Source organism: Torulaspora delbrueckii, chromosome 2 (assembly GCF_000243375.1).
Source record: "Torulaspora delbrueckii CBS 1146 chromosome 2, complete genome".
Lineage (NCBI taxonomy): Eukaryota > Fungi > Ascomycota > Saccharomycetes > Saccharomycetales > Saccharomycetaceae > Torulaspora > Torulaspora delbrueckii.
In genome coordinates this window covers 821,634-845,808 of record NC_016502.1, presented here as the reverse complement: position 1 = coordinate 845,808, position 24,175 = coordinate 821,634, and the positions used below count along the sequence as shown (strand labels likewise).

The 24,175-nt window shown below is 42.3% G+C and overlaps 17 protein-coding genes across 17 annotated transcripts; 10 read left to right on the top strand and 7 right to left on the bottom strand.

Annotated features, from left to right (window-relative positions):
• Positions 1-29: 29 nt before the first annotated feature.
• Positions 30-2,309, bottom strand: TDEL0B04770 (uncharacterized protein; the record flags this gene model as incomplete). The annotated part of the gene is made up of 1 exon (XM_003679769.1): positions 30-2,309. The coding sequence occupies one exon, from the start codon at positions 2,307-2,309 to the stop codon at positions 30-32; it is 2,280 nt and encodes a 759-aa protein (XP_003679817.1).
• Positions 2,310-2,989: 680 nt separating this feature from the next.
• On the bottom strand, positions 2,990-3,823 carry ASI2 (Asi2p; the record flags this gene model as incomplete). The annotated part of the gene is made up of 1 exon (XM_003679768.1): positions 2,990-3,823. One exon carries the CDS (start codon positions 3,821-3,823, stop codon positions 2,990-2,992), a length of 834 nt encoding a protein of 277 aa, XP_003679816.1.
• A 120-nt stretch (positions 3,824-3,943) lies between these two features.
• PGA1 (Pga1p) lies at positions 3,944-4,513 on the top strand (the record flags this gene model as incomplete). Its single annotated transcript, XM_003679767.1, has 1 exon — positions 3,944-4,513. The coding sequence occupies one exon, from the start codon at positions 3,944-3,946 to the stop codon at positions 4,511-4,513; it is 570 nt and encodes a 189-aa protein (XP_003679815.1).
• Positions 4,514-4,523: 10 nt separating this feature from the next.
• On the bottom strand, positions 4,524-5,819 carry ECM14 (putative metallocarboxypeptidase; the record flags this gene model as incomplete). Its single annotated transcript, XM_003679766.1, has 1 exon — positions 4,524-5,819. The coding sequence occupies one exon, from the start codon at positions 5,817-5,819 to the stop codon at positions 4,524-4,526; it is 1,296 nt and encodes a 431-aa protein (XP_003679814.1).
• A 324-nt stretch (positions 5,820-6,143) lies between these two features.
• Positions 6,144-6,515, top strand: TDEL0B04730 (endosulfine family protein; the record flags this gene model as incomplete). Its single annotated transcript, XM_003679765.1, has 1 exon — positions 6,144-6,515. The coding sequence occupies one exon, from the start codon at positions 6,144-6,146 to the stop codon at positions 6,513-6,515; it is 372 nt and encodes a 123-aa protein (XP_003679813.1).
• Positions 6,516-6,593: 78 nt separating this feature from the next.
• Positions 6,594-7,463, bottom strand: TDEL0B04720 (uncharacterized protein; the record flags this gene model as incomplete). Its single annotated transcript, XM_003679764.1, has 1 exon — positions 6,594-7,463. The coding sequence occupies one exon, from the start codon at positions 7,461-7,463 to the stop codon at positions 6,594-6,596; it is 870 nt and encodes a 289-aa protein (XP_003679812.1).
• A 254-nt stretch (positions 7,464-7,717) lies between these two features.
• Positions 7,718-8,434, top strand: WSS1 (metalloendopeptidase WSS1; the record flags this gene model as incomplete). Its single annotated transcript, XM_003679763.1, has 1 exon — positions 7,718-8,434. The coding sequence occupies one exon, from the start codon at positions 7,718-7,720 to the stop codon at positions 8,432-8,434; it is 717 nt and encodes a 238-aa protein (XP_003679811.1).
• Positions 8,435-8,812: 378 nt separating this feature from the next.
• ATG1 (serine/threonine protein kinase ATG1) lies at positions 8,813-11,473 on the bottom strand (the record flags this gene model as incomplete). Its single annotated transcript, XM_003679762.1, has 1 exon — positions 8,813-11,473. The coding sequence occupies one exon, from the start codon at positions 11,471-11,473 to the stop codon at positions 8,813-8,815; it is 2,661 nt and encodes an 886-aa protein (XP_003679810.1).
• Positions 11,474-11,909: 436 nt separating this feature from the next.
• GTS1 (Gts1p) lies at positions 11,910-13,238 on the bottom strand (the record flags this gene model as incomplete). The annotated part of the gene is made up of 1 exon (XM_003679761.1): positions 11,910-13,238. The coding sequence occupies one exon, from the start codon at positions 13,236-13,238 to the stop codon at positions 11,910-11,912; it is 1,329 nt and encodes a 442-aa protein (XP_003679809.1).
• Positions 13,239-13,609: 371 nt separating this feature from the next.
• Positions 13,610-14,343, top strand: MND1 (Mnd1p; the record flags this gene model as incomplete). Its single annotated transcript, XM_003679760.1, has 2 exons — positions 13,610-13,612; positions 13,687-14,343. 2 exons carry the CDS (start codon positions 13,610-13,612, stop codon positions 14,341-14,343), a joined length of 660 nt encoding a protein of 219 aa, XP_003679808.1.
• Positions 14,344-14,359: 16 nt separating this feature from the next.
• On the bottom strand, positions 14,360-15,298 carry COM2 (Com2p; the record flags this gene model as incomplete). The annotated part of the gene is made up of 1 exon (XM_003679759.1): positions 14,360-15,298. The coding sequence occupies one exon, from the start codon at positions 15,296-15,298 to the stop codon at positions 14,360-14,362; it is 939 nt and encodes a 312-aa protein (XP_003679807.1).
• Positions 15,299-15,946: 648 nt separating this feature from the next.
• On the top strand, positions 15,947-17,341 carry STR3 (cystathionine beta-lyase STR3; the record flags this gene model as incomplete). Its single annotated transcript, XM_003679758.1, has 1 exon — positions 15,947-17,341. One exon carries the CDS (start codon positions 15,947-15,949, stop codon positions 17,339-17,341), a length of 1,395 nt encoding a protein of 464 aa, XP_003679806.1.
• Positions 17,342-17,450: 109 nt separating this feature from the next.
• TDEL0B04650 (putative hydroxyacid dehydrogenase) lies at positions 17,451-18,593 on the top strand (the record flags this gene model as incomplete). Its single annotated transcript, XM_003679757.1, has 1 exon — positions 17,451-18,593. One exon carries the CDS (start codon positions 17,451-17,453, stop codon positions 18,591-18,593), a length of 1,143 nt encoding a protein of 380 aa, XP_003679805.1.
• Positions 18,594-18,808: 215 nt separating this feature from the next.
• Positions 18,809-20,491, top strand: TPN1 (Tpn1p; the record flags this gene model as incomplete). The annotated part of the gene is made up of 1 exon (XM_003679756.1): positions 18,809-20,491. The coding sequence occupies one exon, from the start codon at positions 18,809-18,811 to the stop codon at positions 20,489-20,491; it is 1,683 nt and encodes a 560-aa protein (XP_003679804.1).
• A 228-nt stretch (positions 20,492-20,719) lies between these two features.
• COX4 (cytochrome c oxidase subunit IV) lies at positions 20,720-21,208 on the top strand (the record flags this gene model as incomplete). Its single annotated transcript, XM_003679755.1, has 1 exon — positions 20,720-21,208. One exon carries the CDS (start codon positions 20,720-20,722, stop codon positions 21,206-21,208), a length of 489 nt encoding a protein of 162 aa, XP_003679803.1.
• Positions 21,209-21,821: 613 nt separating this feature from the next.
• Positions 21,822-22,181, top strand: RPS26A (40S ribosomal protein eS26; the record flags this gene model as incomplete). The annotated part of the gene is made up of 1 exon (XM_003679754.1): positions 21,822-22,181. The coding sequence occupies one exon, from the start codon at positions 21,822-21,824 to the stop codon at positions 22,179-22,181; it is 360 nt and encodes a 119-aa protein (XP_003679802.1).
• A 346-nt stretch (positions 22,182-22,527) lies between these two features.
• Positions 22,528-24,093, top strand: CDC55 (protein phosphatase 2A regulatory subunit CDC55; the record flags this gene model as incomplete). Its single annotated transcript, XM_003679753.1, has 1 exon — positions 22,528-24,093. The coding sequence occupies one exon, from the start codon at positions 22,528-22,530 to the stop codon at positions 24,091-24,093; it is 1,566 nt and encodes a 521-aa protein (XP_003679801.1).
• Positions 24,094-24,175: the final 82 nt, after the last annotated feature.

The following is a 24,175-nucleotide window of genomic DNA, read 5'->3' as shown; positions in this document are numbered from 1 at the left end:
CGACTGGTTGAAAACTTTCGTTCCAGCTTTTAAAAACCAGCAGGTCCAGCAATAAGCACCTTGAGATAATGATTCTTAGTCTGTTTGTATTCAACTTCTCCGTAAAAATAGTCTTGTGAAGGAGTGTATCTCCCTCTGCTTAATCTTGTATCTGGCAGAGTTACTCCAACAGTTATTGGTGGGTTGTTTGTTTCAAAGAGCGGTGGCCTGGTAGGATGCACTACTACTTTACCAATCCATCTGTGTCCCTCGGATAGCGGTTTGATACATCTGAGAGAGTCTCTTATGTAACGCCTGCGAGACATTTCCTTGATGGGTGGATTCCACTTCACTTCATCACTGCCGTACGGAGTATTAGACAAAGCACTTGTGGTGGAAGACGCGCGGTTTCTGTAACCTATCCTTCTCTCCATGGTGTAAACGTAATCGTCGTCACTGTCGTGGAAGATTCCCTCGTCAGCATAAACTGATCGTGGAGGATCAGATCTAGATCCTGTCCGACCAGTACCACTTGCGTCATCATCGTCGTCCTCTCCTTCCTCTTCTTCATCGTCATCGTCATCATCCGCTTCAAGGGCTCCCATGTCCAGGCAGCCCATTGTTTCATTCTCATTCTCGACAACATGGGCATCTTCTGCATGCTCGCGCACAACTGCTCTAAACTCATCGATTTCACGCTGAGTATGAGTATTGTATCTTTGAACAGGATACGAATCGAGAGAAGTCATTCCCGGTGAAATCAACTCCTCCTCTGGGGTCATTGGTAAGAAATTATTCTTTTGATCATTGGTAAACGCCGATGCATGGCTCTTCATTAAATTCATATCTGGTGGTAAATTCCTAGAAATGGAACGGTCAGCATTCAGAGCTGGTGATGGAAGTATGGTGTTATTTGGAAGTTCTTTTGCCGGCAGGGATTTAGTTCTAACGATACCTGGATCCTCTTCTTCGGCGTCTTCCAAGACACTGTTCAAACCTCTAGTTTGAGACTGAAATTTTTCCAATGTGATTTGTCGTGTTGAAACAGTTCTTCTGTTCTTAAAAAGGCCTCTCAACTTAGACTTCAAACCAGGAGAACCGGTAGTCTCCTCTGTCACCGAGCCCTTCCTACTTGATGGAGTGGACCTAGTGCGCGTTTTAGATTCGCGCCCAGCTGATGGGGATCTGCTATGCATGTTCAAAATGCATGAGGTCAGACTTCTAGTAGTCTTCATTTTTTCCGCTGAATGCTCTTCCTTCGGGGTCTTCACTCGTCCATGCCCAGACGGCGGAGGTGTCCCATTGATGTGCAACCGCGAAATTGAGTTGGATCTGCTATGGCTATCGGAAAAGAAGCCATCTCTGTTTTTTCTTCTCCTACGCCTTCTCCTACGCGGCACTACTCGATAAGTGGGAAGCTCTCTGAGGTCCAGATCTAGTGACACACAAATACCCATTTGTAAATACATGGTCGACATGATCATATCGTCGACATGTGAAAAGTTGAGCAAAAACTGCTCGGATTCACAACGCATTCGTAGAACAAATGTTTTCTTCGTGTAGTCTGTGGGAATCCCCAGTTTAGCACACTGTAACGAGTAGGTTTTGACGATTCTATCATTTGTAAGATATTTCTTCCTGTTCTTGTTGATACTCATGCTAATTCGTTCCTGGTCAGCTTTGTTGAACTGATAAGTGCTTCTCGATGAGAGAGAAAATAAATGGGAATGATGACTGTGACTACTAGTCACCTTTTGATCACCATTATAATAATTCTTGATTCCTGCTGTTAATGAGTCATCGATACGATAGAAATTTAACTGAGTGGAATTAATCTCCATAATATAGTTTTTCCATTGTCTCGATGGCGAAGCCTCATATGGCGATAACCATTCTACTTTCATCGAAATAACGGTAAAGGAATCCACTGCGGGCGAATATTTTGGAGGAACTGCATCTCGCGGGCATCTCTCAATGCATTCATAGATCGGAAACCGTATTCTCCTATTAGGGTTGATAGTTGCATATTTAGGCGGGTTCGCTGGTTGTGGATCTATGTATTGGAAAAGAGCATTTCCTTCATCCAGGAATTTCGGTTCATCTGATTTGTTACCCTTGGGATCTTCTTCAAGCTTAGCTGGTATTTTCAAGCCAGAATTTCGTATCGGCTGTTGATGTTGATAATCTGTACCAGATTCACTATTATTACTTGAAGTCGTCAATTCTTCGCCCATCGATATAGATGAGCTGGAGCCTCGCGACTTCAACCTATCAAATTCGTTCGAGCGAGCTCTATCATGGACTTGGAGACAGGCGGACGGTAGGGACATCGATCTCCTATCTGGATTAACTGGACACGAACGCGTCAGTCAATTGTACAAATGGGGTAGCAGCTCTTAAAGTTGGGGACTGCCACTGGTCCTCTTTCTGGGAATGTCAGAGCAGGTTTGTCGTAAGTGTTCAATATATTGTTCTTACGGTAGGGATCTTAGGAACACCAAATTTCGCCTTTAGAACAGAATACTTATAAGGGCCGCAAATTAAATTTACTAAATTTATGACCAGAGTATGCTTAAAAGGTCAATAGCTAACTGCGCTACATCATTGTTTTAGGTGGTCTTTAAAACAATTCAAAGTTGGAACTCCCCAGGCACTGACGAATGCGAGCGCGGAAGAGATCAGCACGTGAGGAAGGTCACATGCGTAAAGACCTGCTTCAAGCTGGCTTATGGCTACTGTATCGACCTATATAATGCTCAGAGACCTCTTGGTGATCATTAGGCTTTCAAAGACGTTAGGAAGCCTGCTTCTTGTATAACCGATAAGCGAGATCAAAGTCACTGCTTAAACTGAGCGCTCTCCGTCGTAGAAATTCTATCTTTTGAGCAATGGCATCCCGTTGGGTCATTGGGCATATCGCCTTCACTAATTGGCTCATTATCAATAAGCTCTTGTAAATGCACATCTATGTTGAAGATTGCGCTTGTTTGGTTGCGTAATGCATCAGACCTTACAAAACTCCGGGAATCCTGGCAGAACTCTCTATACTGGCGGCCACGATCCTTTGTACGTTCTTGTACCTCCTTACTAGTGTAATCATTAAACAAATGGAGAAGAAGAAGCCCGCCATGGTCAGATAAACAGTACCACCGATACCGTACAGCAGATATATCAATACAGCACCTGATTTGACGAGTAGTTGATATCCGGAAAGAATAGTATTTTGAGCCTGATCCGATAGACCATACGTCAAAATTACTGACCTCGCCGTGGGCCAGGTGTAGTACACTATGATGTTATGGAACTTGCTCAAAAGATCCATGTTCACATCAATCAGGCGGTAGGATCCTTCGAGGCTAACGAAATCATTTACGTAACGGCAGTACGTGAGTATGTCATTGACAAAATCTGTCTCTGAGAAGGTCACAGAGCTAAATCCGCATCTTAATATATTGTACAGTGAGAATGGGAAGAGCAGTAAGACAACAAAATAATCCAACAGCAGTAGATTTCTTATGAAGATTTGAAGGTATGGCCTCCTGCGTACAAAGAGTGGTCCCTGTCTGGCGATATCTGGGTTATGGTTAGGGTTATGTATGTTTGTGCCTGCTTGATAGTTAGCATTCTCATTCGCTTCTCTTTGCCTCCTGTTATGCTGTACCTCACTTTCTATAGTCTCCATAATGCCATCCAATGTGGATCGTAACTCCTGTTGTATATCTTGCGTTAATCGTTGTTGATCCCTCTCCAAAGCTGCCGACTCTTGTAAAAATTGCTCATAAAGATGATCGTCGTTATCATCAAGAGCTTCTACTGAAGATTTGAAGCCCTTATAACGCCCCATAGCGAGCTCTAACACGACTTGGTATATTTTCGTTTGTTGAACTTTTCAAGGTTATCCGTTATTCAATAGTTGTGCACCTTTGAAGCCGATGAGCAGGATAGTACAAACAGACAATAGAAGATGAAACGGTTTTTTTGGAGCTGGTTTATTTGGCTCAATTCACTATTTGTATTGGTAATAGCGAATACGGAATCATTTTTGGTAAAAGTTCCGAAGGACTTCCCAGTGGGAACTAGCAATCATATCGATGACCAATTTCCATTGAGGATCTCACTAAATAACTCCAACCATGCCAAAGAAACTATCGAGACACATATTGGAGAGGTTAACCCAACGTACATCCAATTGCAACATTTACAAATTGATGAAGTATATCAAGTTAAAATTTGTTGGACTGCGTTGGACCCTGTATCCATTGACGAGATGGGTTGGTTTATAGTACCGCATTCAACTAGTCTGCAAGGCACCACGAGTGAAGAAGCCCGTATTTTTATCAAATTCACCATTACAAATGACTCATACCCTACCATGAAGCCAGGTACAATGGTCCCCATAAACGTCTCGGTAATTAATTGCAAGTTGGGAGTTCCTGTAGATCTTTACAAGACGATAGTGTACATTATCGCGGTTGCAGTCTCAGCGGTATTGTTGAATAGGAAATACAGCTTGTATGACTTGTTAAGACATTAAATAAATTTTCTTATACAGAAGGGTCCAATATAAATGAACAAAAGTATTTGACCGCGGCATAAGTTTCCTTGCCAACCGGTGCGATGAATTTCGATGGTAGCAGGAACCCATGATTGCCAGTATCCCGCAATTTCAATTGGAAAGCCCAGTGAGCCCTATGGTGGTACATGAAATCGAGCGCCGAACCTGACCCAAGACCTGGGGTTAAATCAGAACCTCTATCCTTACAAGCGGCAGTCACTTTGTAGTACTTATTCGACCTGTTGCGAATAGCCTTGGATAGACCGTAGGAGAGCTCAAGCAAATTCTCTAGATCACGAGGAACCGCTTCGCATGAGTAGGCATAAGGATAGAGTACTTCTTGCGAATACGAATGGAAATCTAAGAAGCCATAAACTTTATATTCACCCTTGGTAGTGTTCAAATAGTGATCCCATGATGAAGCTTCGATGGCTTCAAAAGGCTGCTCGCCACTGTATTCTTCGCTACACGGAAACTCATTGTTTGAAGTCCATTGGAATCCAAATGAGTGATCGATATCGATTCCCGGACAGCTTGGGACAAATGTCTCCTGACGATTCTTACGCCATAGACGGTCGTGCTCCCAAGTATAGGCGTACCCGTCGGGGTTAAACACTGGAATGATAAGGAAATCCAAGTGATCCAAATATTTAGTTTCTTTCTTCGAAACCCCATATTTTGTCAACAATTGGTACACTGTCCAGCACACGGAACTAATACTGATCCATTCACGAGCATGTATTCCACCTGTCATGATAATTGTTTTCTTTTCGGGGTTTGTCTCTGGATTTTTTGTCGAAATATGAAGTGCTTTCAAAGATCTTCCCTCATATGTTTCACCAACCCATTCGATTGTGACCAAATGAGGGAAACTGTGCTCCAAAAGATCAAGCCATGTGTAAATAGTCTCCAAGTCCCTATACTCATGGAAGAAGAAATCTGATGATCCTAGTGTATCAAACGGTACTTGACCACTCGAGCGAACTTCATCAATCTCCATCCTGTTGGGAAACGATTCCTCGATAACCTGATCCAAATTTTCTATCATTACATCACATCCTTCTAGTTTGCCAACCTTCTTCGGTAACCTTATATCAATAAAATCTTCATTGCGGGTCCATATATCGTAGTCATTAGTCAAAGGTCGCACAATATCTTCAATTACATGTCTCTGATCCGGTGTCTGGAAACGGCAAACCATATAATCGGCATAACTGCGAACTTCACACTCTGCAATCGCAATTCCAAGCGCTAGAATTGCCACGAGTCGTAATATGCAAATCATCTCCGTCCAATATCTTCAAAAATCAACCGGTTTTCCTCCGAACTCTGCGCAGTATTAAATCAAACCCTCAATCTAGCAATTCCTTACAGCTCAGTTGGCATTTAAAGACCAATGCTTCCTAGAACACTCTTTCGTCAACCAATTTCATCCATATGAAAGTTTCTTACCTGAAGGGCTTTGCTAATTTAGCGTAAGGAGCCGGGTCACGACAATTCGCATTAAAGCCTTTAAAGGTCCAGGCAGATAAAGGACCATTGAATATGCAATGAAACCAAGAACGAGTATTAGAAGCTCTTGATCGAACTGAGTAATTAAGATTTGATAATGGGTGATATATCTCCAACGAATAGTACAGTGGATTTGACAAAGGCTCGCCAGGAGCAGAACGTTGATCTGTCGAAACTGACTCCCCAAGAATTAAAACTTTACAAGATGTACGGAAAATTACCGTCAAAGAAGGATCTGTTTAAGCATAAGATGCAAGAACGTAGGTATTTTGACAGTGGTGATTATGCGCTGAGCAAAGCTGGAGTAATTCAATCTGAAGGGGCAAGCCACAACAATCTGCCGGTGACGAACCCCAGTGGATTAAGAGAGTCGATAATACGGAGGAGAATGAGTAGTAGTGCTGGAGATTCTGTTTCGAGGCAGGGGAGTATCTCGAGCGGTCCACCACCAAGGTCTCCGAACAAATAGTCCATTTAGCGATAGTGTCTATATAATGTTTTAATGTGAGTGACTTGAGGAACGTGAAGAAAGTGTACAAGGTTTCAATTATTGGGAAAATAGATATCTTCCTAATTTACCGAAAAGCAGTAGGCCCAGGAAGTAAAAATCCATGAAATATAGGAACTGAGATTTGTCGCTGACCTCTCTGTAACAGGACGCACAGGCAAGTAACCCCATGAATGAACAGCCGAAGAACATAGAGCTTGTGCTGTCAAAGAGAAGCCATAGAATTATGTTCAATAAACCCCAAGCGCCTGCAGCTTGCAAAGAAGAAGACCATTCCACACGTCTGATACCAAAAGTGACTCCAAGCATTGCATTGACACTTCTTATAATGGAGCCCACAGAGTTGCGAGGGGTCTTGATGTTGAAAATGTGGTCCATTAGTGGGATAGACAACCCAAATAGAATACCTTCAAGGGCATAGGCTCCCCAATCAGGGACTCTTCCTCCAGTCAACAAGTTGGAAATCTCCACACCGAGAGAAAGTGGTCTTGAAGCGAAATCTGGATGTAAAAGGTGGTTATCGTGTAATTGCCTTGACAATTCATGGTAGGATATGCCTGCTATGGATAGTAGTGATGTAGCAAAGAAAAAATTCACAGCTTTCGACAACCAGGTTTTCCTGGCCTTAAGTTCAGAACTGTTACTCAGCATAGAACCCGCTGAAAATGTCAAACGAGGTTCAGTGGAGAGCCCACGATCGTCTAAACTCTCACCTCTCGAGCGTTTGATCTCTTCAAATGACAAAGTCTCCTCACTGTTGGTAATATCTTCATCGTAAATAGAGTAGAGTTGTGGCCTTGTCAAATTGCTGATTGATTCGGTGCTCTTAGCTGCGATTTTTGACCTGGAATTGGATAATCCGTTCTCTTTGGCCTTTCCATTGGCAGTCCCACTATGCTTCTTGGCCATCTTTAAATTCCAACTCTAAGCAATCGTTCAATTGGTAGTAACAAATAGACGAAAACAAGTGGAAATGAAATGAGTCTGCGAACCGCTGGCTTCTCAATGACTTGAGAGCTCGTTTCTTTCAGCCGTTAAAACGCTGTAATCGCTTAGGAAAATCGGCGGGTAACTTGAGAGAAACGACTTCAAGAGAAGCTCTTCATGATAATAGTAGGTCTTATTGCGCAAATTGGGACCTGTGGCAGACTGCCTGGTCGGTGATGGGTAGCACTGAGGTGCACAAGAATCCACATGTCGCTAAGGTTGCTGTATTGCAGAAGAAACCAGGTAAGGAGGATGCATTGGAACTCTTAAAGGATATAGCTCATCGGGTCTCTTACCTGATGAGGGAGAATGAGTTCAAAGTTGGCTCTTTAGTTGAATTTTTCCCTCGAGATAGGAGACTGCTTGGAATGAATGTTAATAGAGGTATGAAGATCATGTTGCGACTGAGAAATCCAACCGATGAGTTCCAATTTTTGCCACGAGAGTCTATCATGGGAACTATGCTGCATGAGTTGACACATAATCTGTTTGGTCCTCATGACAATCGGTTCTATGCCAAGCTGGACGAACTGATGGGGAGGCAGTGGGTTATTGAACAGCAGGGACTGTTTGATACGTTTCTGGGACACGGTCGTCGTTTGGGCGGCCAAAATCGTGATCGAGAGATGATCCGACGTCAAAGGAACCAACTCATCAGATCCAGAGGCACACGTTTGGGGTCTTTGACTAATGAGCCTGCTCGAACTCCCAGGGAGATGGCAGCATTAGCAGCCGAGAGGAGAGCGAAGGATAATAAATGGTGTGGTGAGAACAGTCAAAATGTGGAACAGCCAAGCAATGAAGATTTGGAGGTAGTTCTTATTGATGATGATGATGAGCTCGAGCCCGCTAAGTCGCACCACGATCATATAGAGGTCATTGACCTAACCTGACCGTATTAGAAACTAAACTTTGCTAGGCTTGGCAGATTTGATGCCGTATATGCAGTGTCTTCGCTGGCATAATTGACCTTGAACATGAAACAGCGTCAGCGTGTCTTTACAAGGCGCTGTTTCAGCCTTTTCTGATTATGTTTAGAGAAGTTAGCCGCCGAGCTATCGTGAGTTGAATTTTCTCAAACTCGTCATTTTCGCAAAATTAATAAAAAATCATGAACTAAATCTTAAATACCATCTAGCTGTACTACCAATGAAGTAATACGTGAAATCATAAAACCAAACCTTTCCACCAAACCCAAAACCCAAATCCGAAAAACTCGCCTGTCTCATGTCAAATGAGTAACGCCATGCGTGATGTGTATAACCCGATGCTCACCCTTGATAGATTTTTTCCCGTAGCGCTTTCAGACGATTGGCAATACTGTCTATATATTTCCTAATAACCTTCTTGTCCTGATCGTCCAAAACATCTACTGTGAGTCCCTGTATTTCGCCATACAGGTCTTCACCACTAGTATCATCAAGTAAAGTCTCTAACATCCATAAAGAAGTTGCGTATGCCAATTCACAATTGCTCAAATGATCGCCCTGCATTTCCAACTTGGCCGCTGTCTTCGATATCTCCAAAGCGCGATCATACAGGATCTTTTCCAAGTAGACAGGTTCTTCTAGATCACCGTTAAAATCATATTCTTCCTGTTGTGCATCCGTTTTCGAGCAACTGTTGACTTGTTCCTTTCTTTGGGAGCTTTCTATACCATTGCTCTTCAACTCGTTTAGCTTCAGTCTTAAAAAGTCGGCCTTTTCCAGGCACTCGTTAAATTTCTCTCTGATCCACTGGACTAGTAAATTTAAGCGGAGGGAGTACACCTTTTCCTGTGGATCATACCACCAGTTGGATGTTATTTGCATTGCTTTTGCCAAGATGGAAAGGGATTTCATGTAAAGAATGATAGCTTCAGTGCAAACGTGACGCATCTCAGATGCAGGTAAATCATTAATAGTTGAACTAGCTTGAGAATAACTGGAGGAATTCCTATTTCTTAAAAATGGTCTTAAACCGTTGTTATTATCGTCGTCCTCCGGTTCTTCTTCTTCTTCTATGGCACAGCTGCCATTACTTAATCTTTTCTCAAAACCGACTTCCTTCAAGGGAACAATCTGTGAAAACTTCACCTCCGCGTAAGAGAAGATGACAAAAGCCTTTGCCGAGAGAGTCTCTAATAACCGAACGATAGAATTGCTATCTAGACTCTTGGGCTCCTCTTCTTGCAAATGTTCGACACGTAAGATGATGTTTTCGGTTAGGTCCTGGAATATCTTAGGGTTCAACAATGATGATCTATAATTCGGCGAGGATGCATTTGAAACCTGTTGCTGCTGATCGGATACCGCAGCGGTGTTGCCACCAAAGAGCCTGCTTGAGGCAATGCCTAGAGCCCTTGAAAGAGCGTTAGACGGATTGAGAGACGTTATGGATAATCGGCGATCCACCAGGGAAGGGCGGCGAGATGTACTACTTCCACTCGAATGACGTGCATTCTTATTCTTGAGTAATTGATTAGATTGTTGTTGCAAATGTTGAGCCGCATTAGCTACCGCCAGGGTACTGTTCGCATTGGGCATCTGGTGTTGGTTCGGTTGCAAAATTACAGAACCAGAACCAGCTTGTGCAAATTCATCTGCCAGTGCATTGACCTCCACAGTTTTCTTCTCGACCACCACATACTCCCTCTCCAACATCAGATCTGATCCAGAATCTGCAGTTCTTTTAGTCTTATCCAATGATGGGTTCCTCTTGATTGAACGAGCTGGGCTATGTCCCGTTGGAGACGTAGGACTCAACGATGATGTGGCATCTTTCTCTTTAATTGGAGACGTAGTTTCTATACCTCTTACTGTTGTCAAAGGTTTCAAATTTGTGTTTAATGCCAACTTAGTGTTTGTATTTGCATTGGAATATGGTTGTTTTTTTGCAGACCTTGTCAAATATTCGGAAACAAACATGTTGCTCTCGACCACGTCCTTCGATTTTGTCTCCAACTCAGGCATTCCATCATCTAATTCGTATTTTGAAAGATCCTCGTTAACCAGTTCATTGTCGAAAAAGTCTGCAAACCCGATCCTATTATTTGGATCAAAAGTCAGCAAGCTGCAAATCAAATTCTTCAGCTCGGGTTCCACAACGCATTGAGCTGGGAATATGATAGTATCATTAGCCTTTTTGATCTTCTTGAACAACTCCAAGTGATTGGAAGCTTTGAAAGGTGGCTTCCCACATGCCATTTCGTAAAGTACTGTCCCAACAGACCACAAATCAGCTTTAGCATTATATTTTTGGTAGTTTAAAATCTCTGGAGCCATATAAAGAGGTGAACCACACAAAGTTTCAGCCAACGACGTATTGGGTAAAAATCTTGCAAATCCGAAATCAGCGATCTTCAAGATCGGCAGGTTGTAAATCCCAACAAATCCAAACTCATGAAAAGTCTTTGCATCATGATAGCCGACAAGTGGTGTAGCTAACAGGAGATTTTGAGGTTTGATATCCCTATGAACTAAATTCTTTGATCTCAAAAATTTCAACGCCGAAGCCAACTGTTGCAAATAACTTATCACAAATGCACGGTGTAAACCGTTATGGTGCTCGCTGGGTGGAGGGTACCTTTCGAAAACAGTCTTTAATAGCGGATGACTCTCCATCAACTCCTTACGTCTCCTTATCAAGAACGTCAAATCACCCAACGCACAGAATTCCATAACCAAGTAAAAATCCGTCGAGGTTCGCTCACAATCCATGAGCCCCACGATATGCGGATGTTTAATCTTCTTCAAAATTGCGATCTCGATCTCCAAATTCTCCAGCAATTTCTTGTTCTTCAACTTCGATCGCGAAACAGCCTTGATAGCTATATGTTGAGCCCTATCAGCTGTATAGTAACCTTTATAGACGGTGGCAAACGAACCCCGTCCGATCTCATTCTCCATGGTGTAAGCACCATTAATAATGGTGATCGCATTCTTCTCAGACATGATGTAAGAAGACACCAAGGTTTCTTCAACTATCTCTTTCTCTCTTTCTCTCTTTCTCTCTTTCTCTCTGCAACTTCTAAACGCACTTATCTTACTCTAGTTGTTGTGTTATCTGACTGTGTATCCTCGCTACTTCGCGAGTGGGGTATTAGTTATAAAATCACACAGAGTTCTTTATAATCAACAAACCACACGTGAATTACAACTAAAGAACATCGAAGTCACTACAAGCCACAGATACGAACCGTACTTATAAGATCGATGTTTCAGGAACTCACAGTCTTTATATAAGTCTGCGTCAAGAGAAGTGAGAAAGGGATTTACGAGGCTTGCTCATGATGACTCTTTGTTTGTTTTACTGTAAGAACCCCGAGATCGCTTCTCACGCTTACACAGTGACGGGTATCGATGAGATAAAATTATAGAGGTATAGTGTCTATTGCATGTAGTAGCCTTGATACATCTGTTGTGTCTGCCCTGGAGGTAATTGTGACTGCTGGGTCATTTGCATTTGTAGCATCTGCTGTTGTTGCTGTTGTTGCTGTTGTTGCTGTTGTTGTTGTAATTGTTGTACTTGTTGATACTGTGGACCAGTTTGATTGATCTCCACTGGTGTCGTGTATAAGTCAGGACGCTGGTATAGATTCATTAGATTACTCTGGTCTACTTGTGGTTGCTGATACTGTTGTTGTTGCATTTGTTGTTGCATGAGTAGTTGTTGTTGTTGCTGTTGTTGTAGAAGAAGTTGTTGTTGTTGTTGTTGATACTCTTGTTGGTCCACGTAGATCATTCCGGTAGCTGGATCAAAGTATTGTTGTACCGCCTGGCCTGTCATTCCGTCAATGCCTACGGGTTGTGGCTGTTGACCGGTAATGTTGGGCACCATGCTTTCGTCGGTACCGTCAAAGACGGCCGGTTGGGGTGCACTGGAATTTCCACGCCTCTTTGGTAAAGGTGGATTTATATCCGGTGTAGACAGATTTGTCTTTGAAGCAGCTCTTGAGTTCAGCCTCGAACTGTTTCTACTGTTATAGGCTGAACCAGCGTTACTGCCGTTTCTGCGATTGTATCTTTCTAGTATATCGATGGCTCGGTTCAAATCACCATGTGCGTGACTCAACGCTTCCGCGTTGTGATCAATGTCGTCGTATCCCATTTCCTTCAGGGTTCTTAGTTCGCGAGAGTACCTGCTTAGTTCGTAATCTCTGGCCTGACGATTACCTAAACTGGGCACATCACCTGAAGAGCCATAACTTCTGCTAGGACGCAGATTGGGTCTAACTTTACTTCCACTTCTGCTTCTGCTGCTTGTTCTTCTTCGGTTCCCACTAATCCCATAGTCCTCGGGTTCTATTGGTGAGCTTCTGAAAATGCCGTCGATATACTTTGACCTAATGAATTGCTCAACAGCACTCTTGTCCTCGTCACCATCAAAGGGAAAGGGAACTCTCTTAGGATTCCAAAGTTCGTTATTATGTTTATTACCACCACTGCGCGACAAATCATCCAAGTCTCTTTCGCTCCAGCGATCCAACGACAAGGACTTGACATCTGAGTATGCGTCATCATCCCTCAATGAAAACACTTTACGATGGACAGAGGCACATCTGCCGCATAGAAAGACGCCTAAGTTAATAGAACACCAAGTTGGAACCGCGCTCCCACATTCACCGCATTTGTTACCATTTTCAGGCAAACTGACCAGATCTTTTAACTCCCGCTCTGCACCTTTGGCTCCAGCTGACGATCTACTTCTAATTCTCATTCTTGGACTACGTCGTCTCTACAGAAGTTGTTCATAAAATGTATCATTCTCCTTTGAGTTTAACATAATAAAGGACTCCGAGCACCGTAGGTAGAGATATGCATTTTATACGGGCAATCATTTCAATAATAGAAGCCCGCTATCACTGAAATCAAGCTCCTTTAGACACTTGTAAGTGTTGTAGTGTTCTATTGACTCTTTATACTAGTTGTCTTTCAAAGCGAGTCAACCCTGGCTGTTTCATGTCTTGTAGCGAGTGGCGTAACTTTAAGCGCTTTGAAATGCGTTGAAAATACCCGCTCAGTGGAAAACACATATTAATACAAGATTATTAGCAATCTCAAATCAAACGCCTAGCTCCTGTGTCCAATATGGTATGAGTCCTTATAATCAAGCTCTTCGGTTACAAAGTCACCTACTAACGCAAATCACTTAATTTGGAATTTAGCCGCCCAAGAGACAGGGAGTCAGTTTAGAAGAGAAGAAATCGAGAATTCTAGCATTTCTACAAAATGAGTACTCTTTCTACAACATGAAGGAGCTCGAGAAGATGATTCCGAAGAAATGTGCTGGAGTTTCACCCATGCTTGTGAAAGAATTGGTGCAACAGATGATCGATGAGGACGGATTGATCTGTGTAGAGAAATGTGGTAATATCAACGTTTACTGGTGTTTCAAGAATCAGATTACGCAGAAAGTTTACGATAGTTGCCAGCGGTTACAAGCAAAGAAAGAAGCCAAGGAGGCGGAGACCATTGAGCTGAAGGCTAAACTGAAACTTACAAGTGAGACAGACAGGTGTGAGCGGTATGAATCCCCTGACGGAATAAAGTCTCGTAATGAACAACTGCAACGTAACCGCGAGATCGAGGAAGAAATCAAAGCATTGCAATTGGAATATAACAAGCTATCTCAGACCCGATGGGATAAGGAGAAGATCGCGGCAAAGAGGTCGATGCTGATACGCGACTTACAAAAATTAGAGACCATGACAGACAACATTGATATCATGGTAGATTTCTTTCGCAACAAGTACGGTGTTGACCCCAAATCGATCCGCCAAGAGATGGAAATCCCAGATGATTTCCCCACTATCAACCTTTAAAATACGTCTCTATCTACTATTGATGTGAATGAGTCTTTATGTGTTGATTCAGGTTATCGCTCCTACTGAATTTCTTGTCACAGATGTGGCAATTGAATGGTTTTTCGCACATGTGAAGGGACCTTACGTGACGTTTCAAATGTTCCTGCCTTTTGAATCTTCTATCGCAGAATTCGCAACCAAACTGTTTGGAAGCGTCCGGTATGGGTGAAGGTTTACGACCTCTAGTCTTGGGCATTGAACCCGATCTACGTTTTGCTATTGCTGCAGGCGCTGGAGAGTGAACAATGGGTCTGTGATCCAACTTATGATTGTCAAACACTGTGAATTGTGTGATGGCTTCCCCATCATCCTCTTCTTCCTCTTCGTCCTCCTGAAACACATCGTGGAATAACAATTGTGAAGGATTAATCACAGCCTCAGTCTCTTCCGCTACATTTTTCTTCTTTCTCCCCCAAAACGTTCCATTGCTACTATTATTACTGCTAAAGATGCTCAATTTGAAATAGTCCTTGACCTTTTTCCTCTGTGGTTCATCGAGGTCAAAATCAAACCCTCGCATCGCTTCATCATCACTTATCATCATTATTTCGTCGTCATTATCGTTAAATTGGGTCGTTGAATCATCATGGTGTTTACCAAAATACTCGTACTCATAGTATCCGGCATTATCCGCATTATACTCGGAAATAGATAACCTTCGACTACCATTGTTACCGCTCGTTGGAGGCTGCCAACTGAGCAGATCTTCAAAGAAATTGTTTGCCGTGGTCGAAGGTATCCTCTGAATATAGTTTTGGTTCTGATTTTGCGTTTCAGTGGTCATTGTATTACCGGTAAGATCACTGTTGACCGCATGATTGTCCTCCTGTTTTGGTATTAACTGCAAATTGAACTGATCGTTCAATCCAATGACTGTACCATTAGAATCTATCCTATGCAACTGCAGCGTCATTTCCACCGCGTACTCGAGAAACAATTACTCTACAATGAGCTAATGGAATAATATGTTTTGAAATACTTGCAAGATATATTAAACTGATAGGGTCAACTTTCTGCTATAATTAATAAGAGCGGATCGATCCCAGCAGGGAAACCAGCTCTAGAGGGAGATATTGACGCAAGGTTAGGCAAGTAGGCGTAGCCTAAGTGGACAGACAAAGAGACCCACCAGTGGAAATAGATGCAGACCTACAACAGACGTGCTTCGGCATATCAATGAAACCCGAGCCATTTTTATTGCCTACGATACCAGAGCACCACGTGCAGACCCTTGTGCACGTGACTAGTTCTTACATCACGTGAGTCAAACAGAGCCACATTTGTGGGTTTGAGTCCCTTAACGCCACAGCGGTGTCTAGTTACACAGCGGAGTTATAAATCAAGACTCACTGCCGAGACTCTTTCTCCAAATTGAGGGAGAAGCGGTGTTAGAAACGACGGGTCGGTGCTATGATTAGATTATGTGACACCGCCGCTTCAAGCTTTCTTCCTCGAAGATAGCAGCACAACTCATATATAATAACTCTTTTGGTTGGATTTCCATTCTTATGGCTCCAAAAAGGCGTTAAAGATCATCGCACTTAGATAATAAAGAACAAAGATGGTACAGAGCTATAAACCTTTGATGAGTTCACAGTTGGTGACGAATCTAAAGATCAGGGATAAGCACGGAGCCTCTGTACAGCCTTTGTATTTGAGTACAACGTTCAAAGTGGATTTGGATAACCCAGAGAGTCAGGTTTTCGATTATTCTCGTTCGGGGAACCCCACACGATCACTTTTGCAGTACCAGATCGGGAAACTTTATGAAGTTCCTGTAGAGCATGTTTTGGCAGTGGCCAGTGGTATGACTGCATTGGATGTTATCTTACGTGGTCTAGTGATTTCAAGCGCTACTCACGTTCCAACGATCATTGCCGGGGATGACTTGTACGGTGGTAGTAACCGTCTTTTAGCCTATTTAGAGAGCAAGTCCCATGCGCGTGCAGTGCACGTCGATACCACTGATATGGAAAAGTTTAAGGCAGTTTTTGGCTCACTAGATAAAGTCGACTGTGTTTTGTTGGAGTCTCCTACAAATCCACTTTGTAAAGTGGTAGATGTACCTCAATTGGTCGCATATGTCAAACGTATCTCCCCTTCTACTGTGGTGATTGTTGATAATACAATGATGAGTGGGTTGCAATGCAATCCGCTAGAGTACGGCTGTGATGTGGTTTATGAATCGGCTACAAAATACCTTAACGGTCATCACGATATTATGGGTGGTATTATTGTTGGTAAGACTGCCGAGATCGCACAAGAGATTTACTACGTGGTGAATGCTACTGGTTCTGGTCTTTCTCCCATGGATTCATGGCTACTGAATCGTGGTTTAAAGACACTTGGTGTGCGTATGTACCAACAGCAATACAACTCGATGGTCATTGCCCAATGGTTAGAAGAGTCTTGCGGCTTTAAGCCAACAGAGAAAAACTCCGCATTAAAGACCCGTTATGTCGGGCTCAAGACCAATCCTGGTTTCGAGTTGCATAGATCTTTCAACAAGGGACCAGGTGCTGTTCTTTCATTTGAAACCGGTTCCTTGGAACATTCACAGCGTATAGTTGCCTCAAAAGCATTCCAACTATTTTCAGTGACAGTCTCCTTTGGTTGCGTGAACTCGCTCATCTCCCTACCTTGCAAAATGTCGCATGCATCTATCGATCCAGAAGTAAGGAAACAAAGAGAATTTCCAGAAGATCTAATAAGACTCTGTGTCGGTATCGAAGACGTTGGTGATTTGCAAAAAGATCTGTTATACGCCATGATTGACGCCAATGTGCTTGAAGTACGTGAAAACGGAAAATACATCTACAACAAATTAAACGGACACCTCGGGCTGAATACCATTGATGACCATAGCTCAAGGCAACATAGCATTTACGACCAATTTTACGGAAAAGACCTCATAGAGGGTGATTCAAAGATGAATCACAGAAGATTAAAACTCTAAGTACTACCTAGATAAAATAAACGATAATATTATTAAGAATAAATGGCGGCTCGCCCCCGCCCACAAACAAACTTTGACACTTTATTCTCTCGAGAAAAAAAAAAAAAATATGCAATCAAGTATGAAGCCTACGCTATTGTTCGTCGCTCATCCCGATCACAGATCTCGTATCCTAGATTCCCAAGAGCTGCGCAATAGATTCGAGTTTCTGCACCACGATGTGACCACCAAAGATGAATTTTTTAAGTTTCTAAGACAACATACAGACAAGAACATCACAGCGATTTATGGTGGATATCCTGCATTCCACCCTATTGGTGGACTCACACGCGATGTCATTGAACATGAATCGTTTCCCAGGAAGAGTTTGCGATGTATCGCATTGTGTTCAAGAGGTTATAACGGCTTTGACTTGGAAGCATTGCGCGAAAACGAAATCAAATTGTTCAACTTCCAAGATCAGGTATGCGAAACACCTCAGGAGAAGGACCAAGGCGGCAATGATGTTGGAGATTGTGTCCTATGGCATGTCCTAGAGGGTTTCAGGAAATTTTCATACCAACAACTGATTGCTCGAAAGGATGGTGACACTTTTGCAGCCAGAAATCATGCGGCAGACAGAGATGATGGAGCTTGGGAATTTGGTCACAGATTGAGTAATGATGGTTCTTTCCTGGTTCAATCCCCACGTAACAGGAAGTGTTTGATTCTGGGATTTGGAAGCGTCGGTAAGCAAATAGCATTGAAGTTACATCATGGGCTTGGAATGGAGGTCCATTACTGCAGGAGAAGTGAACCACAAAAAGAAAATGAGCATGGCTGGACATTCCATAGACTTGATGATAGTTTGAAGAGTCAGTTGCACCAGTTTAGTGTGATTATAGTTGCTTTGCCAGGAACTCAGGAAACTCAACACCTCATCGACAAGGAATTTTTGTCCCATTGCGATGGTCCAAACTTGATTCTGGTCAACGTCGGCCGTGGATCAATTCTCAATTTGGACGATGTCAAAGATGCATTGCAAAAAGGCCAGTTGAGACATCTTGGTGCCGATGTGTTCTACAGAGAGCCCAAAATTGACCAGGCGTTGTTGTCAGAGCACAAGATGACCAGTATCACTCCGCATCTTGGTAGTAGTACAGAAACAGTCTTTTATCAAAGTTGCGAACTTGCATTGCGCAACATCCTCGAAGCTACTGATCCATTATCGCATGTTCTATCACCAGTTTGTAAGGCATCGAGGATTGTCTGAATGCATAATCCTACTGGGCAATTAAAGCTATGTAGTTAATTACTGGGCATACCAACATTCGTGCTAGTGACGTGCGGCGAGAGCTTCCTTCATTTTTTCTTTTCAGCGCGAAGAGTCATCTTGAAATATAAAAATTCATCCAGATAAGATAAACCTTTCAAGATCCCAGTTCCCATCGCTTTAGACAGCTAAGAGCCAAGCAGACATTTGCTGTAATGACGAGGAAGGATGTTGGACAATCTAAGCAATTTGAGGAAACGGTGACTATATCCTTAAGCAACGATCAAGTGTCGAATCAGGTCAATGGGGAGGATCTTGAAAAAAAATCACATGAACTTTCAGGAAACAAATACTTGAGGTGGCTAGTTACGGCATCTAGGAAGCTAGATTCTCTTGGAGTTGAGTCCCAAGGTATTGAACGTATTTCTCCGTTTGAACGTGGTACGTCGAAGAGGCAGTTTTTACACGTAGCTGGGTTGTGGCTCAGTGCTACCGGAGGTTTATCGTCGATGTCATCGTATTTCCTGGGACCATTACTATTTGAATTGAATTTCAGACAATGTTTGGTTTCTGGTCTTGTATCTATGCTGATAGGATGCCTGATCGCGGCCTATTGCTCGATAATGGGCCCTCAATCCGGTTGCAGACAGATGGTTACTGCCAGATTTCTATTTGGATGGTGGTTTGTTAAACTGGTTGCATTGGCGTCTATTATAGGGGTTATGGGATGGTCAGTTGTCAACTGTGTGGTCGGTGGTGAGATGCTGGCGTCGATCTCCAACGATAAAGTTCCTCTATGGGTTGGTATCATCATTGTCATGGCCTGTTCATTCTTAGTGTCCGCCTTTGGAATAAAACAGGTGCTGAAAGTCGAGACTCTTATCTCAGTGCCCGTTTTGACCTGTTTCCTTCTGCTGTACATCTCTTCCAGCGACAAGTTCCATTTAATTAATGAAATCGATAATAGTAGTGTGGATCCATTGACTATCAAGGGTAACTGGTTGAGTTTTTTCTCCCTTTGTTACAGTATTACGTCTACTTGGGGGTCGATCACTGCTGATTACTATATTCTTTTCCCAGAGGATACCGCCAAGTATCAAGTATTCTTACTCACGTTCTTTGGTACTTTTGTACCTACCTTATTTGTCGGCATACTTGGTCTCCTACTAGCATGCGTGGCAGTGGTTTACCAACCCTGGACTGAGGCTTATGACAAGTATGGAATGGGTGGTTTATTACATGCCGGGTTTGAACGTTGGAATGGGTTTGGTAAATTCTGTGTCGTGGTTTTGATTCTCAGTTTGGTCTCCAATAATATTATAAATGCTTATTCCGCCGCATTCTCAATCCAGCTTTCGTCTGTCTTTGCAGCTCGTGTTCCTCGTTGGTTCTGGTCATTGGTTGTTACGGCCATTTGTTTGATATGTGCCTTAGTGGGACGTAACCATTTCAGTACAATTCTAGGTAATTTCCTACCAATGATCGGTTACTGGATCAGCATGTATTTCATACTTTTGCTCGAAGAGAACGTTATCTTCAGAAGATATTTCCTACACTTGTACACCAAGGAATTCCCACCTCAAGAGGTTGCGGTCAATAGTTCATCCAGGATGAATATACATGAAATCAAGAGGAAACTAGTGGTATCGAAAAACAGATACAACTGGGAGATGTGGAACAATTACGATGTAGTGACCCATGGCTATGCAGCTACATTTGCATTTTTATGCGGAGTTGCTGGCGTGGTTGTTGGTATGGCTCAAGCCTACTGGGTAGGACCCATCGCAGCTAATTTTGGGGAATTTGGTGGTGATATCGCGATGTGGTTAAGCATGGGCTTTTCAGGCGCAGTATACCCATGGTGTAGATACTGGGAACTACGCCAATTTGGTCGTTAATACCACAAAAACTACTAGATCTATAGATTCAAGCTTATAAACTACCTTCTCCACGTGACTTTCACCCAATGGAGTTGCAGTATTTTCCCTAACAGTAACCACGTATCGCGCGATGGAGCGTTAATACCGGTAAAGTTTATCAAATAGAAGGATTATAATGGTTTATATTAAAGATATTCTTCGATACAGCCAGGACTTATACAAGACACCGAACGATTCCAAAAAATTATGCTACGTCAATCATTAAGATTTGTTACCCCAGTGTCTAGAGTGTCTAGAGTCTCTAGAGTCTCCAGAACTTTCACCACCGCTAGAGTGGTTCTACAAAGTAAGCCTGTCGTCAAGACTGCTCAAACCCTATCCGAAGTCGATGGTCCAGAGACTTTGATCGGTCCAGGTGCCAAGCAAGGTGAAGTTCCAACCGATTTGGAACAAGCCACCGGTTTGGAAAGATTGGAACTTTTGGGTAAATTGGAAGGTATTGAGATTTTCGACCAAAAACCTTTGGATTCCTCGAGAAAGGGTACCATGGAGAACCCAATTGTCGTCGAATCCTACGACGATTACCGTTACGTTGGTTGTACCGGTTCTCCAGCCGATTCTCACTCAGTCATGTGGTTGAAGCCAAGCGTTAACAAAGTCGCTAGATGTTGGGAATGTGGTTCCGTTTACAAAGTGAAAGCCGTCGGTGTTGATACTGGGGACCATCACCATTAGATGAGATAATACGAGCATAATAGTTTACCTCTGACCCGATAAAATTTACATTCATCTTTTCTTTAAGGAATCAAAAAGGTTTATATTTAATGTCATTAGTTAGGAACACACAAGACAATACACAATCATGAATCGATATTCAGTACAATACTTAGTAGAGTACTTTGTATAGGACTTTGTATAGTACTTTGTATATTTAATAAGAGCGATACTGCGAGAATATTGAGTGACTGTTTTGTTACATCCATGCACCATTTTTGACAGTCCCAGGTATGCTTGGGTTTTCTTATTATTTTGAATTTCGAAAAAAGTGAAAAATTTCAGAATTTTCTTGCGTCTCTCGCCTGAAGAAACGAGATCTTCGTCCAGGCTGTAGACAGAGGTTCCTTCTAGCTCCCACGAGGAAGTCCCCCTCTGGGCCGAGCCCCAGTGGGAAAACTCTTTCTAGGGATCCAGCCTAGACCACTTCCTGTCCATTGGGCGTAATACCCTCCGGTGTAGCTCACCTCTCAGTCCTAGTAGTATTGGCAAAAGATAGATTTGGTTATAGTCTTTGAAACTTTGAATCCACTCCCTTCCATATATCGAAAAGATCAAATAAAGTATAGCCAAAATGCCAAAGAAGAGAGCTTCCAACGGTAGAAACAAGAAGGGTAGAGGTCACGTCAAACCAGTCAGATGTGTCAACTGTTCCAAGTCTGTTCCAAAGGACAAAGCTATCAAGAGAATGGCTATCAGAAACATCGTTGAAGCTGCTGCCATCAGAGATATGTCTGAAGCTTCTGTCTACGCCGAATACGCTCTACCAAAGACCTACAACAAGTTGCACTACTGTGTTTCCTGTGCTATTCACGCTAGAATCGTCAGAGTTAGATCCAGAACTGACAGAAGAAACAGAGCTCCTCCTCAAAGACAAAGATTCAACAGAGAGAACAGAGTTTCTCCAGCTGACGCTGCCAAGAAGGCTTTGTAAGCAAGGTTTTAGTCTAGTTTCTTGAATCATCTACTTACTATATAATAATGTTACGATCGGTATCATTCATCAACTTTTATCGTCCAAGTTCACTTAGCTCATCATTTATAGTACTTAAGCTTCAATTAACTTATATGGTTGAAGGTTTCGTCTTATGTGACGCGACCCCTGTAAGCTAGAAAATTTGTTGTTCTCCCTTTAATTGGGATTTAGCCTTCAAGAATGCCAAGTGTCACTCACCAAGATTGCTAGATTAGTTGCCTTTACGACTAGTTTGAATCGATAGGGACCGGGGAATCGCATTGACCTTTTACTCTTGTGGGGTCGTTTGGAGACATTTGATGCAATGACACAAGAAAATTTCGATTTCAAATTTAGTCAGTGTTTTGGTGACAAGGCGGACATCGTCGTCACAGAGGCCGATATAATCACAGCAGTTGAGTTTGATCGCCGTGGGGACTATTTGGCAACCGGTGATCGGGGTGGTCGAGTTGTTTTGTTCGAAAGAAATAATAGTAAACATTGTGAATACAAATTTTTAACAGAGTTTCAAAGTCATGATGCAGAATTCGATTATTTGAAATCATTGGAGATTGAAGAAAAGATTAATCAGATAAAATGGTTACGACCAACTCAAAAATCTCACTTTTTGCTTAGTACGAATGATAAGACTATTAAACTTTGGAAAATTTATGAAAAGAACGTCAAGCTCGTTAGTGAAAATAATTTATCTGAAGGTCTAGCAATGAAGAAAAATTATGGCCCAAACAATGGGAATGGATCTGCTAAAGCAGTACTTACTTTACAAAATTTGAGGTTACCTAAACTATCACAACATGACAAGATCATAGCGGCTGCGCCCAAAAGGACTTTCAGTAATGCACACACATATCATATCAATTCGATATCTGTTAGCTCGGATCAGGAGACGTTCATCAGTGCAGACGATTTAAGGGTTAACCTTTGGAACCTGGATATACCTGATCAAAGTTTTAACATTGTTGATATTAAACCTGCTAATATGGAAGAATTGACTGAAGTGATCACTAGTGCGGAGTTTCACCCTGAACATTGTAACCTTTTCATGTATTCATCTTCAAAGGGTACCATAAAACTTTGTGATATGCGACAAAATGCACTGTGTGATTATAAGACAAAAACTTTTGAAGAGTTCCTTGATCCCGTCAATCATAATTTTTTCACAGAGATCACTTCTTCTATATCAGATGTTAAGTTTAGTCCCAATGGTCGTTACATTGCGTCTAGGGATTATCTGACTGTCAAGATCTGGGATGTCAATATGAATAAGAAACCTTTAAAAACGATAAACATCCATGACCAATTGAAGGAAAGATTAAGTGATACTTATGAGAATGATGCAATCTTTGATAAATTCGAAGTCTGCTTTAGTGGTGATAGTTCAAGTGTAATGACTGGTTCTTACAATAACAATTTTATGATCTATCCCAATGTAATCAATACAGGTGATGATGCCACTGGTGTTGTCAAAAACTTCAACGAAACAAGCCAATCGATCAACTTCAACAGCGATAAAACTTCCACCAAGGATAAACCGCTGAAAGCTTCAAGCAGCAATAATAAAGGTAATAATGATAATGAATTGAGAAACGCTTCGGGAGATAGAAAGGGGAGCAGAAGCAGAAGCAGCAATGCTAGCCGGAACAGTGGTGAAGATAATGGCGCTAATATCAATGAAATTGTACTGCAGGCTGATAAGACAGCTTTCAAGAGCAAGAGATTCGGTTCATTGGCCCAAAGATCGGCGAGAAATAAGGACTGGGGTGATGATATCGATTTCAAGAAGAGCATCTTACATTTCTCATGGCATCCAAGAGAAAATAGCATTGCAGTGGCTGCCACTAACAATCTTTTCATATTTTCTGCATTGTAATAAACTTTTCTCCAATTGTGAGTTCTTATAGTTTTTATTCTGTCCTTATATCTACATGCCCGTTAGCATTCCCAATAATCAT